We start from the raw sequence: 15,107 nt of genomic DNA, 5'->3' as shown, positions 1-15,107 counted from the left end.
ATTTATCTAACGATTACGTTTGATCAATTCTAATTTTTTTCAGCAAGACAAAACTCTTCTTGAGTTCATTTTACTGGAAAAATTTTCATTGATTTAATAAAGGAATATATCCAGTGGGATCCTTCTGAAACAGTCAGCAGTCGTTCGTCAGCTATGCGGGAAAATCTCTGCCGAACCGACGTTTATTTCAATTTAGATCATCAAGATTTCTGTAGATCAAAGATTTTTAGCAGTTTTATTGGTTCGGAAATAAAACAAAATTGAATTACAGTGAAAAATTATCTCTTTTTATTTAAAAACTGTCGTTCAAACATGCCATGCGACAAAAATGATTCGGAATTGATGAAATCATAAAAGCGGCTTTGTGTAAAATGGTAATTTAATTACGCATTTTCTATCAGATCATGTCACTGCGAAGGTTGTAGACCCAAAACTAATTTTGTTTTGTTGGTTGGGATTTTCGTTTAACCGTACCGAAAAGGTTTCTTGGGAAAGTAGAATTTCGCAAATAATTAATAGCTGCCAAACTGTTCAAGTTAACCATACCACATGTTACATAAAATGTGATCAGAATGAGAAAGCGAATAAGAAAATGTCATCAAACCATAGGCCAAAACATAACCTCAATTCATTGCCATCCTGTCGCTCATTCTGTATATTCCTGAATGTCACATAACGGTAAAACGTTTAAAATGCGTCAACTTTATAAAATCATTCAGGGTTGCCGGACTGGTTGACTTTTTACGTAATACCCCCGTCATGATCCCGTTTTCCATTAATCTCGTTCGCATTTCCTTCTGAAAACAGATTCGCGAGTCGTAAAACAATCAACGATCAAAATTAAAAGCAAGAACAACACATTTCGAGTGGCTTTTCTATTGTGCTCGGAATAACTCGGGGGCTTTTCCGTTTTTCGTCAGACGCTCCCTTGTTTACTCCGTAGGAAGCAGTCGCGCAGGGGGAAGGGAGGCGTATCTTCTGGAAAACAAAGCGTTTTGCAATTGGTTTGTACTACAAAGTTTTATTAAACTTTCAAATGATCTAACAACTTGTAAACTGTTTATTCGGTACGCTGCATAAATGGAAACGCTTTACGGACTTTATTGAAGGGGTAAGGGGAAAAGTCTCGGTCTGGCATTTACGACAGAGTTTACTTCTCGGAAATTTATTTCTACGATCTCGTCGTCCTTTTAATTGGTAAATAGCACCTTACAAATTGAACGTTTTTTGAAGTGGATTTTTCTCCAACGGATAAACGTTTAATTAAGACCGCATTAATTACGAATAATAACGACATGAAAGGAAAATGTTGCTTTTAATATTAAACAACAGGACTAGCGTAGGAGAGTTAAAAGTATGTGTTTTAAAATGTAATAACATTTTTATTTCACAGAGACAAAACATGAACTGTCATTGATTAGACGTCCAGTTTAAGGCGAAATTATCAGTTTTTATTAGATGTAAATATTTATGTAGTTAACTTTGGCCACTATCCAGAACTTTATATTGATTAACAAAATCGAGGTACACAATAGCTTATTCAATTTGGCAAAGCAGAGTTAATGGAAGATGTATGTTATATCAGATATTGTTTGTGTCACAAATCACTAAAAGAATCTGCATAAATCTAGAATGGCTTTGTATCATCGTTCGGACGTTGCCGTATAAGCCATATTGTTTCGGTTATCGCCTATCGACGTTTATCCATCCATTAATCCGTATTAATTGTTTGAACGCGGAAGATCCAGCTGCACTCTGCCCGCTAATAGCGTTGTTAAGGTTCAGGTGAAATCGCTAATGAACGATGCCCCATTATCAGCCATTGTTTTGTTTCAAGCTAACAAAACGAACAGTTTTGAAGAAATCCATTGTATATAGAGACGCAGAGCGTAAAGGTGGCGACAAATCGATCTCTCTAAATTCAGAACCATCATAGAAAATATATTAGTTCTTTCAGTCGAAACGCCACATAAGAGAGTCGAACAAATAAAGAGCTGACCTGCCGCGGCTTTGGGTCTTGTTTTCGAAAAGCAGTCAACAGAAGAAATATATTACCTATAGTGCCGACTTTGATAACATCCATCAATAAGGGGATCGTATAAATCTCGGAAGATTTGTGGTTTCTCGCTCTAATAATGCTGAAAGTTTTGCCACTTCAGAAATTTAATTTAAATGCTTTTCTCAACTGACGAGTAAGTATTTTTATTTTACATTGATTTTATTCATTTTATAACTTGAATTGTAATATTATAGTTTTTGCAATATATTAAATTTCTATACTCTGCTGTTTACGTAAATACCTATTTGGGTTCATGGGGTTTTCTTAACTCAAAGTTATTTTTAGTTTTTGGCGACTTATCATTATTATTTTTTATATTACACTTACACAGCAGTTTCCGGTATCCGGTATACATACAAAAATAATCAAAATATTGTATATTTATCCAAATTTGTAAATTTTATCTTTGTTTTTTAGTAATTTGTAGCACCAAATTGAAGAGCAGGCGAATGTAATAAATCTTCTTAAATATTTATGACCCCTTTTAAAACCTTACAGTAAATGCTTTATATTTAAGACGCGTATTACTTCACGCAAACTCATAGATCCGGATTGCTTCAATTTATCGCCACCGGATAAAATAAAACACAAAATAAGAGACGCGGTTCCGTGTTTGAGTAAACTGATTGCGAGTCTGGTTTGTAGAATCCAATTAAGCGAAAGTAACAATCCACTTATACATTTAAAACGACTCTAACCCCGACCTATAGCCATAACCGTGTGTCTCTAAAACCAGGATGCCTATGAGTCGGGTCTAAACCTCATTTTACAGTCTAAAGCTCTAAAGCCCTACATTTCTGCCACGCGAAATGTTTATAGATTCTTGAGTCGGAATTTGGTTTTCAGTAAACGTGCCGACCTAGAAAACCAATTGTTTGCGTTTATTGTACATAAAACTTAAACTCTGCCAGTGTATAAAACAATTTTCTATTACGGTTAGAAAAGGTATCATCATTATTAAAACGTAAACTAACTTCAAGGGTAAAAATCTAGGCAGATCCAATCAGGTAACATTGCAGGACACAGCAGTTTTTCAAATCGTTAACTGTATTTATACTAAATCTGCTTTGTTTTTGCTGATCAAGTTGACCCAAATGGTTTAGTGTAATAACTATTTTATTAAAGTAATCTGATCGTGGTAGGTTTTCAAAAGTTTTTTAAACCCTGCTTAAATGAATCACACACCCCGGCTACTTGTTTAACTAAATATCAGTCAGATACTCCAAACTAAAGTAAACAGAATCGAATTTACTTACTCCAAAAAGGAATCACACTCGGGAGTTACAGTCACAGCTTTAAAACCTTAGACCCATTAGTTTGCTTTCCGACTCATCCGCTTTATTTTTACACCGGTTTCGAAGAGACATAAACTCGACATCGGGTTCGATCCCGAAAGCAGAAAAAATGGCCCGAATAATAATGGAAACTCATTTTGGCATGAGGCAATACGTCTGTTAGGTCCGGGTTCGAGAAGAGGCATTAACGATTGGATTTCTAAATTAAAAGAGCCCGTTTCCTATTTTGGAAAAAGCAGATAATTTCAACGAGCTGTAAAAACCCTCCCTTTTTTCCTGTGTAAAGGAAATGGGAAAACGCAAAACTCGATGTACATACATCGAAAGATTTAATCAACTTCCAGCAAATTGATGCGCACCGTCGGTGCACTTGAATTAGGTTCAGCTGTTTCGCGTTAATTTTATTTGCGTGCAGTTCGTAATAGTGACAATGCAGCAATAAAGACTAACAACTGGGGAATAATCACATATTCTCGTACTCCTCCCGAATAATGCGATTTAGTCTATTGGGCCGCTTTCGGCTGTTTAATAAGCGTGTATTGAAGATAACTCAACTACTTGCATGTTTTTACAAAACAGGCGTCACAGTATTAATCAAGATTATATAGGGTGGGCTATAAGTACCTACTATTACATATAGAGCTACAATGAAATGACCATACGACTTTACAATATAATAATTATCCTAAAATGTTTTTTTCGATTATCTCGAAATCATAACAATAGTATATTATGTTACTAGAAATAGAAAGAGTCCGACCGAAGCGAAAAGAAGCTGAGGTCGACAACTGAGCGAACTGAGGACAGGACTATCGCATTCTACTCCCGTGTATCATATACAATTTATTTTTCAAGCACAACCACAACCTCATTTCCTTCGCCAAAACGTCAATAAACTCAAAATGTCAAACCCATTCATCATGCGTCAAAAATGACAATATTGACATTATTTATTTACTAGTACAATTAAAATTCAGTATTGTACTAGTAACATAATGTAGTCTTTCTACGCCGGCAGTACATGTCAATAATAATAGTATATTCTATATTAAGAGCGGAAAGTATATATTTGCCGCTTGCACATGAAATTTGCAGCTTGAGGCGAAGCCGAACGCTGCAATCATGTAAAAGCGGCAAAAGTACTTTTGGCTCGAAATATAGACGATATTTTTTCGACGACTGCTGTGGGGTGGATTAGAAGGACAACTCACATCATTTTCGTCGCTCGAACTCATTGTCACCGATAAATCACTTTGACGGAATGTGTATATTTCAAACAGGTATGTCAAGCGTTGTTATGGAAACGCCGAAAAAGTTGGTGAGTAGATTGTTAGTAGAAAGCGAAAACGCTCTAGAGCAGAAAATCTCTCTTTCTGCTCGCGCGCGGCAAATAACCCCTTTCTGCTTCTAAATGGAAGCGTACATGAGGTACTTTCAAAGTCAGTCGTCGAAAAACATATTTTAGACCACTTGAAAAAAAAATTACTTCGTTTTTGCTGCAAGGTCTTCAATAGTGTCTCTATATCTATATTATAGAGTAACTTTGTATCATATCATCATATCACTTTATATCATCAGTTCGTTTTTTTTAAGGTACTAAAAATTTTATGTTATTATTATTGATCAACAAATGAGACGCACGCTGTAAGCTCTCGCGATGCTTTAGCGCAACGTTAGGATTAGTTTGTATTGTTTCAGATCTAATTTAATTCGCACACATACCGCATTTCTGACAATTTGACAACGCTATCGAACAATGGCGCATAGCAAGACCGGTTGTCTACGCCGGTGATGCACTTGAATAAATTGGTTTTCCTGGCTGAAATTTATGTTGTTACGGTACCAGCAAACATTCCATAAATAATGCCGTTCAAATTTTTCAATAGTGATTCTATTATAGTTAATTGACTTAGAAAGTGATTCTCAAAGATTTATATACTCGAATCCCTCAATGGTGTAACACCTCGGTTAACAATCCAATAAAAAGCTGACCCAGGGATTTTGGGTCCAAGGGTGTTCCTTATTCGAACATTTATCCCTTTGGGAACGAATACTTTATTCGGGACTATAACCAAACGAAAAAGAAAATAAATGCGCCACCTAAATCGCTGACCCGTGTGTCCATTTTTTATTTTTTTAATTGGTTGGCCCATAGGCTTGTTTTGGCCCAACTGAGTGAAACTTTTTTCCTTTAGATATACGTGCACTGAGGCAATCCAATTTGCGTTTTCCCTTGAATTTCATATATTGTACTTCAGTTTAGATCTATGTTTATGTTCGAGGGAGACCAACTTTCTGATAAACCGAGATACCAAAAATGATTAATGGGAAATCTTGTTAACAACTTTAACAATGATAGATAATTTAACGTTTACGTGTGTCCCATTTACCAAGTTTTAGTTTTAATAGGTAAACCAACCCAGCACCTAATTCTCCAGAAAGTCTTCCCGTGCTTGTTCAGATTAAGAAACTAAACTTGCTTTGGAAACTCCCTAATCCTAATAAATTTGGATTTACCGGAAGTCGGCAGTGTAACGATATTAATGAGCTTCCATTTCTATAAACATACACTTTGCTCTGTCTAATAAAACTATTACCAGAACGACACTGACCATTTACTTTTATCAAAATGAAACCTTTTCAGATGTTTGTAGGGGAAACAGCTTGTTTGAAAGACGACGGGTCATATTACTTGAATAATATCACATGAGTGGTCCAACGAATCATGAGTTAAAATTACCCTCTTTGTAAAGGCAGGCTATAAATTGTACATTTGGTTTTGTCTTCTACATGTGTGTATAGAGTTATTTTATTAAAGATGATGAAAATAATATCAATTTGTAAACTTTTATTATAGTCATATCAACTCTTATATTAATGAGCGATTAATAATCTCAATTTTTTTCAGTCGGAGGGACCTACTTGAATCTGTATAGGTATATGCTAATCAATTTGCAAATTTAGTACATACGCAACTGGTGTGCTAATAATTAGTTAGATAACTCTCTTCCCTGATAACTCTCTTTATATTCCTCTGTATGAGTTACAGATGCTCTCAATTGTAGAAAATTTGATAATAAAAAGCATATTACAAAATAATAAGTCTTTGGAAAACTGAGTGGCATTTTTTTATTTAAAGGCGATGAAATACAAAAAAAGTCGCTTCCTAGATACGGAAAGCTATTGCCTATTTCATCGTTGGATTTGGCCATTGAAAATTTATGTAGCTCCACGCTCACGCTAATACGTGAAGCGGGATACCAAATCGACAAGGGTATAAGAAAAAGAGAATAATGGCGGAGAAGATGATTCGAAGTGAATCCTTCTGTCGTATCGATGCGACGACCGTACAGAGATCGGAAACGAATTGATTCCGTTAAAAGGTCCTCCTAAATGACGAATCCATGTGCTTTGGATTGTTTCGGGAACCGACTAATTTCCATTTTCGTTTTAAATACACTACCGGTAACGCAGCTAAAATTGGAAAACAAACAAAATACGAAGATGTCGATGTAAAAAGTTATTATCGAGCTGGAGGCTCAACGATCGCGTCAGTTGCTTAACGTGCAACTTTTTGTTGCTCTGCTTGCAGAGCTTGCGATAACAACGTGATGTCACTCATCCGATCCTCGAGCGTGAAATAGATGGCGTTCATTAATTTTCCAGAGAGAGAGTGAAAGCTGTTGAGAAAAAAAGAGGCTCCCAAACCAGATATTGTACTAGAATTTCAGCGATAGCAGGGGGGGGGGGGATTTGAGAATTTTACATCAAACTATACATAACAATGTTTGAATATGAATCATATGGAACGGTGCGAACTGTTTGTAATTGTGTTGTGTTGTAGTTTTTATTTGCCAATTTTATTAAAAAGGTTCACCATCAATTGGAAATACTCATACCTAAACAATAGTTATTATGATGTCACTAGAAATTCTATTGTAAGTTGAATAATAGATTAACGAAAAATGAGAAAGGTACATATGAGATAAGAAATATTTTGTTACCGTCGATAAAATGTATGCTGGAAAATCGGACCCAAGTAAACTGCGGTATTTTTAGAGGCGGGATGAAAAAGAGGAACTCTTAAAGAAAATTGGTCAAATACCGCCTAGCGTTAGCTTTTTTTTCAGATTACCTTGATGGATTCAATTCAGTAAAATAAAATCTAAGAGCTTCTTGAATGGTCAGAAAGATAAGAGCGCATGAAATAAAGGCATCCATTTGTTTTGGTCAATCGAATGTAAAATATAAAAGTTGGCTTCACCTTTTTTTTGTTCCGGTTAAGTTCCGCGAGCCAAGTACAATACGTCAAATTTATGGAATTTCTTTGTTCGTTTAAGCCCGCCAGTTATTTTAAAATGCCGCGGTCAACCAACCAGAAGTCGATTTTTCTGAATGCTTTTGTATTTGCTTGGGCGTGTAATTTTTTCTGCACTTTTTACTTCTTTATGAATTCACGTTAAAAACTGTAACCACACCAAACAACAATTAAAATTTTCCAATCTTTCAACCAGAGCCGGTTTTGCATTTGTATTTTAAGCTTAAAGCACACAAAACGCCTTGGGTCAAAAAAAATTTCATTGCAACCTCTAAAAACACATGATTTTACTGATGGGATTTCGAGTTGCAGTTCATAAAATAGCATAGCATAGCATAAACACATAAAGGACACGAGTGGCAAAATGTGCATATTTTTGATCAAGCTTTATTTAGATGATGAGTCCAAAAAATAAAAGAAACAACAACCCACACTGACCTAAATACATTTTGCAGCAGCCGTCGCCACCTACCTAATAAAAGCTCGGCATCGACAAGCCCATTTACAAATTACGGTCGTGAATTTTTTGTACTCGAACTTCGATATAATGCGTTCATTGTTGGTCGTAATGAAATTTCGTCTAGGGACCGGCATTTTAGAGCTATAATAATTTGATACCTTTTGGAGCCTAATCTCTTTAGCGGTTCGTAAAATTAAATTACAAGGAATAGGGATATGGTCGCTTTATCCTTTATAAGAACGGTAATTGTCAGAATTACCAGGTGGCCCAAATCATATAAACGACATAAGGATGAATAACTTCTTTTGTTAAACGTCAATAGTTATTATTTATAGTATATTATTAGCGTGAAATATTCTGTAAATAAACCTGTTACTTCGTTATACATATCATACTACTACTATACCTATACGTACTGTATACTACTATACAGGTGTGGTAAATCCAAAACCGACCATAGGAAAACCGCGTAACGGACAGAGAAACGTACATTATTGCATGCGCGGGACAAAGACAGAAAACGAAAAAAATATCAAGTAGGCCATATTTTCAGCGCGCTGTTGCCAAACGTCAATACCAATAAACGGTATTGGTGATACTTGGCGTTTGGCAACAGCGCGCGGAAAATATAGCCTACTTGATATTTTTTTCGTTTTCTGTCTTAGTCCCGCGCATGCAATAATGTACGTTTCTCTGTCCGTTACAGGGTTTTCCTATGGTCGTTTTTGGATTTACCACACCTGTATGTATACGTACTTGATCTCGAATAGCGCTGAGACACTAGACTATTTCATTTGTCATTTTTTTCTTGTGAGTTTGATAATTTTAACTGAAGGATTTATAAAAGCGGGTCAACGTTATCTTTTAAGTTAGTGTTTTAAAGTCATTCTCTTCAGCCATAATGTTGTCAAATTTGATTTTTTTTATTAAAATATATTTTTTTTCTATATCAAACTTTCAGTACATTTCACTCTATTAGCTACGTATAGTTTCGGGGTTTTATGCGTGTTAGGATATTCGCCTGCTTCCTCTCATCTATACATTCATATAAAAATCGACTCGGAGACGGAAAGTCTGGAAGGTCGACGGGATATCGGTTATTTTTATAGTTACCGGTAAATACTCGAAGGAGAATTTGAGTAAGCACTTTTCGAATGACGGGCTTTATGTAATGGAAAACTGTATATGAACTCGAATCGATTTAGTTTTCACTCGAATTAATCATGATGATAGTAAATCCTTTAAATCCTTTCGATATATATATTTGCAAGACGTTTAAATTACTATTCTAAGCAGGTTTAAATAAAACGTGATCTCTGGGATTCGATTGATTCGTCCAACAACCCGGATTGATCGCAATAAAGCCCTATTGTACCGTGGTTTAATTGAACTTGACAGTCGTGAACGCTCAGTATTCTTTGAACGCTAAATTAGCTGTAAACGAGTTAATTTGCATTTTATTTAATAAAATAGGCTTCAATTTATTTTAACGGAAAAAGAAAGAATTTATTTAAGTATTATATTGTTCTCTTTTTGTGCTGAAAATAGAAATAGTCAAAGTTTAATTACAACACTTAATGACGCAATCTAGTTCGAAGATATCTTGTATCTTATCTAAATTAAGCTCGAGTTTAATAATTGAATTCGCTTTCAAATTCAAATTTGAAATCTTAATGTAAACCAGAGTAGGTCATCAAGGTATTGAATCCGGCAATGGACTGATAATAGTATGGTTTTTATATGGATTACCATATAAAATATATTTTATATTTATGACTAGAGAAACTTACAATTGAATTTTCTATTTAATTATCTGCCTTCAAATTATTATAGTTAATAAAGAGAGAACCTAACCAAACCAAGTTTTCAAGTTTGTTAAAAATGAAAAATAGGGTTTGCCAAAAAACATATTATATTATTATATACCAGCTAATTTAGTCGGGTTCTTATTTTTTACTGTATCCCCGGCTATTGTGTCTATTTCTTGTCTGGATCAATAATACACGATCTTTCCCGACTTTATTGCAAATTTAATCTAAAATTTAATAAAAGCGAGCAATTTTCAGCAGCAGCATTCTGTCGGAGTATGGATATAAATCTATCGGGAACAATGACGACTTTTGTCAGGGAAACAAAATTCATAACCATAAATTCCGGTTATCAATTGTTGGCAGAAATAATGAAGTTTTCCATTGAAAGGAAAAGTGGTTATCGTAGAATACGCCGTTTTAATGGCCCTTTTGTCCTTACTAAAAATATTAATTTATACCTGGCCATTGTGCTTCAAGCTTAAACAAATTAACTGTCATACAATCAGTAGTTGTTAGGTTATAATGTTTAAAATTAAACAGTTTGTTAAGATACTGGATGCTGGAATGGAAAAGCTTAAAAAAGTGCCCATGTTTTAATGAGAACAATCTATTTTTCATTGTTTTAGAAATTCTTTATTTAATACACTTTATATGTATACTAGGTGTTTACTTTTTTGCGTCATTATTGAATAATTAGATTTCCTTTAGCTTGAATGGTCAAATTTTCCAAACACATATGGTTTAGGGTAACATCTGAATCGTTTCAATATCCCCGGTCGAAAATATTTAAATTTCTCAGCAACTTTTGGGTCCGGCGGGATAGAAACCTGCTAGCTACCCGTAAAATATCACCGTTCATGGAATAAAGATAACAACATTAGAATAGTTTTGGTTACATTTCAAAATTGTGTGTTACGAGTCAGACTATTTGCTAACAGTTGTTTAGATTAACCCTCAATAATAATGAAAAAACTTAAAAGTGTTAAACATAACCTAAACCCTTTCCTCTAAAAGCGTTCTTAAAACACGCGAACACAATAATTTGAAGCCACTTACGAGTATGTTAGAACGATTATTTATATTTATTTCATCATTATTTGTATATTTAGTTATTTAACATGCAACAGCATTAAATCATGCAATAAATAAACAAATCCGTAAATATTGGAGCTGAAAATTATCATTAAAAGATTTTTACTGGTATTCAATTTTTAGGGTAAATCAAAACAATAAAATTATGTTTTTGTGATGCACTTTAGGTTTAATTGCGTCGGTTTTAATTTGGCAATGTCCGATTCATTATTCTCTTTATGTTATCAGCAAATACCTATGTAAATTTTTTGTCTACATAATCAAGTTTTTATTCAAAGTTTTTACGGTTTAAAAAAACTGCAATGAAACATAATATTCGAAAAATCAATCAAACATAGAATGAAGTAACAATGTAATAGACACAATGTACAATATAGTATACAGTTCAGACTATAAATATAGAGTCTGAACTGTATTTAATACTTAACTTGACTTTTAAGACGCATTATTGGGTAATAAATATTAAAGAGAAGCCGTCAACCCAAACAGACCACTACATACTAAAGTAGATTCTATTATTATAATTTTATGATTTTAAAAATGTATTTTGTTTAATAGAATGTACATTAGTAAGTAATACTTAGTTCGTCTGTGTTGATGGGTCTCATGAGAAATGAGACTGCGTCTGAAGATGCCTTAACAATCGAAACCCATGGTGTACTTTGCTTAAAAGCAATTAGACGATTATAGAAACCAATTTCAATCAGTTTTTATACCTATACTTTCTTAACTGGAAATTTTATAGCTTTTAATAAGAACCTAAAGTTTTTCAAAGTCTCTTCAATCAAGAAATTAGTCAAAACGTTGAGTTAAAAGCTGCTCTCTTGGCTAATATACGCAATTTAAATATGAAAAATTTAGTTTTTCGTTAAAACTATGTACGTACACTAAGTTTACTACTGACGTTTGTTGTAACATACTATTATGTCGACAGATACCCAATCAATTTAATATACCTTGATGGTACAACGTGCACACTCAGCATTACCAAACAAAGCAAAATTTAATATAAACATGGAATGAAGATATTGTTTAACACTCATAGTAAATGTATGCTCCAATTGATTTAATGGACGTTTTTCATTTTTATTCTGGCTTATAACACTTATATTTCAGAAAATTAGTATTTAGAGTAATATAGCATTTACTTACTGTATGTCGAATTTTTAAATTATAAAACGAATCTTTTCGTCACAAATAATCAGTTAACTCGATCCACAGTAACCAGTAGAAATCAATTTCCGTTTCGATACTGCATCGTTATATTAAACTTTTTCTAATAAGAAAAAAAAGCTGCAAAAGAAAAATAAGAACGTTTCAAGTCAGCTGTGCAAGGGGAAAAGGCCGGAAGACTCGTTTTGACGTCCTAACCCGAATTAATCCCGTTTGGTCGCCGCTATGAAACTCCAGTTAGAAACAGACATAAATTTGTTTTGAACACTACTTGGGTTGCCCCTACTCGCTAAGAAGCTTAAAGTTTAATTTATTGGATAAAGCTTTTAAGTCACGTTAGAACTATTAGAGTTAGTTATACACTTGTTTCGAATTATTATGTCGATTGGAAATTTGATCAATGACATTAAATGTTAAGTTTGAATCTTTGCCATGTTTGCCAAATTGGAGTTGGAGTCTAGGAAAACTGTAATTGCTACAGAAACGGAAAAGCTAAAAAAACAGAAAGAACAAGAAATTTCAACTAATCATTAATTTTTAACCGATCTGAAACCAACACTAGATGTCTAAAACTTTCTTTCTTTCTTGTCTAAAACGTACCTACTATTGTTTCCGAAAACGCAATGTGGCTAATCGAATTTGGGACACATTGTATACCCTATTTTAACCAGTCGTACCTATATTTCATAAACGTTGCGTTAGTGAAGTGAGTGCTTTAACAAATCCGCTGATCCAAGCAACATAGTTAGAATAAATGCTTTTCTGTTTTATTGTGTCTGGAGTGTGAACTGTGGTGAAAACCGGTTGAATTGGCCTTTATATGTAATTACTATAAGGTTCTCAGTAAACCTCAATTTATATATGTGCATAATAACAATAAACAAAAAGTACACTTGGCAATGACATAGCAAATTATAATATCTTAATTAGTACGTAAAACTTGACTAGAAACGTGTCCCGACCCGCTTGCTTTCATAAACAAACACAAAACGTCCGGACTAGAATAAAATGGATTAGTAACGGGTTATGCATTTTTATTTGGATGCAAATGTTCGCTCCAGAATGTCTCTCGAAAAAAAGGGAATGAAATTTTATAACGGGATGTGCCCGCACTTGATAAAGACATCGCGATATCCTGTGACAGTAGCGTGAAAACACGTTTACACCAGTGGTTTTGAATCACTTTAGATTCGTTAAGTTGTAAATGTACTGGATTACATTTTTTGTAAAAATATATCTGATTAATCTAACTAGCAATATTGTTGCTAAAAGTGTTTTAGTTTATGGCAATATCTGAAAAACATGTTGGTTTATTAGTCAGAATTAATTAATGTAAAAGAATGCAAAAACTCTAAACTTTGTTGTAATTTCTTTACGGCCAATAATTACCATAAACGTACTTTTAAGCTTACTTATGCTAAGTAAAGTTTGAATGTGACAGTTCAGACGCAAAATGTCACAATTAAACTAAAAGTCAACGCGAAAAAATACGTTGGAGCAATCGGCCATTTAGAGTCACTAACAGCTGGTGCAATATACCCAATCCTAGCAGTATTTAATTAACAATAGTAGTAAAAAAAGGATTTTTTGGTATTGTAATCCACATGGCGTAACGTTGCGCTTCTATTTCCTAACATCAAAGCCACATCTACTTGAACTTTACAAGAAACACAATTGACAATACAAGAAATCATATTATGAACATAGCAAACAGATGTGCGGGTGCTTTAAAGTGATGTGTCTTGTTCTTGCGAATCTTGTCCGGCGATTTTCGAGCGAAGCTTTTGATTTCGGATACAAAATGTGCGGTTTTTGTCGTTACAACGAAGAATCTTTCGAGTGCGGTGAGTCTCTATTGTCTCGGTCTAGTGCTACAGAGTCCTAACTCAATTTCTTTAGAACTAGTTAGAGAAACATCGGAAGCGTTTTACAAAGACGTGACCAGAGATGGGGCCGAAAAACTCCTAATGAACAAACAGAACGGAACCTTCGTTATCAGACCGTCGCGTAAATCGAAATTGGGAACTTTGTCCGTGGTGCAGGATCTCCGAATTTACCATTTGAATATACGCACTAGAGAACAAGATGGAAATGTGGCTTTAGGGAGAGAAAAGGACAACGAAAAGTGTTTTGCCAGCATTAGCAGCCTGATCAATTATTACGTTAGTAATTACTTAATTTTGAGTTCTAATGGAATTACGACTTTAACGCTACTAATACCTTACAGAGAGTAATTTTCCTAATTTTCAAAAAAAAAACTTAAGTTTCCAAGAATCTTCCAAGCCTAAAGACTGTATCCACAGTACGTGTTACTGCAATTTTTTTTCATTCGATTTAGGGTTGGGAACTAGACACGATCCAAAGACATGCCATATTTACTTCAGTAAATATTTTCAGAATGAGGGTAAAAAGGGTTGAAGAAGCCGTTTTTGTTTAAATTAGTCTAATAAATATAGAAAAGTCTCGTCAAATATAAAAAGTAATACTAGTATTTCAGTTAAATTGCTTTGCAAGGAGATAAGATGTATTGTACTGACACACAGACGTCAATTTCAAAAGGACTTTTGACTAATTGTACTTTGAAAATAAATTATGGATTTATCTGAAAACGTCAAACCGTATATTATTTAATGAACATATTGGATGTTTCATTGTTGCTTAAACACCCAACGCTATCCCATCGATCCCAATAATACAACTTTCTAACTGCCGTTTAATTTAGCACAACTTCGAATAGGCGAGCGTGGAATTTCCATAATTAATATTAGAGCTCTGACAGAGCAACTTTAATTTCGAAAAGCTCCATCAAAAACACGTGTTTCGCCGTCATTGGAGTTACATTAGAATAACCTAAATGTACCTTTTCACATATTACAGATTTTCTATATGAGAACATTAG

General features: G+C 34.1%; 2 protein-coding genes across 2 annotated transcripts in view; both read left to right on the top strand.

The window, feature by feature from the left end:
- The window catches only part of LOC145738889 (uncharacterized), an 89,646-nt gene that overhangs the window by 13,424 nt on the left and 61,115 nt on the right, over window positions 1-15,107 (top strand). The window lies entirely within an intron of this gene.
- Window positions 13,676-14,824, top strand: LOC145732595 (uncharacterized). Its single transcript, XM_081984958.1, has 3 exons — window positions 13,676-14,052; window positions 14,108-14,370; window positions 14,547-14,824. Exons 1-3 carry the CDS (start codon window positions 13,923-13,925, stop codon window positions 14,643-14,645), a joined length of 492 nt encoding a protein of 163 aa, XP_081841084.1. The 5' UTR covers window positions 13,676-13,922; the 3' UTR covers window positions 14,646-14,824.

Source organism: Ips typographus, linkage group LG1 (genome assembly GCF_016097725.1).
Source record: "Ips typographus isolate SLU linkage group LG1, UJ_Ityp_2.0, whole genome shotgun sequence".
NCBI lineage: Eukaryota > Metazoa > Arthropoda > Insecta > Coleoptera > Curculionidae > Ips > Ips typographus.
This window is presented reverse-complemented; position numbering and strand designations above follow the sequence as displayed.

What these genes read in the sequence shown, in the direction of transcription:
- LOC145732595 (XM_081984958.1), top strand. Translation starts at nt 13,923, where the DNA reads ATGTGCGGGTGCTTTAAAGTGATGTGTCTTGTTCTTGCGAATCTTGTC. An exon ending in CGAAGAATCTTTCGAGTGCG is followed by an intron (nt 14,053 to 14,107) that starts GTGAGTCTCTAT and finishes CAATTTCTTTAG; the next exon opens with AACTAGTTAGAGAAACATCG. An exon ending in GCAGCCTGATCAATTATTAC is followed by an intron (nt 14,371 to 14,546) that starts GTTAGTAATTAC and finishes CATTCGATTTAG; the next exon opens with GGTTGGGAACTAGACACGAT.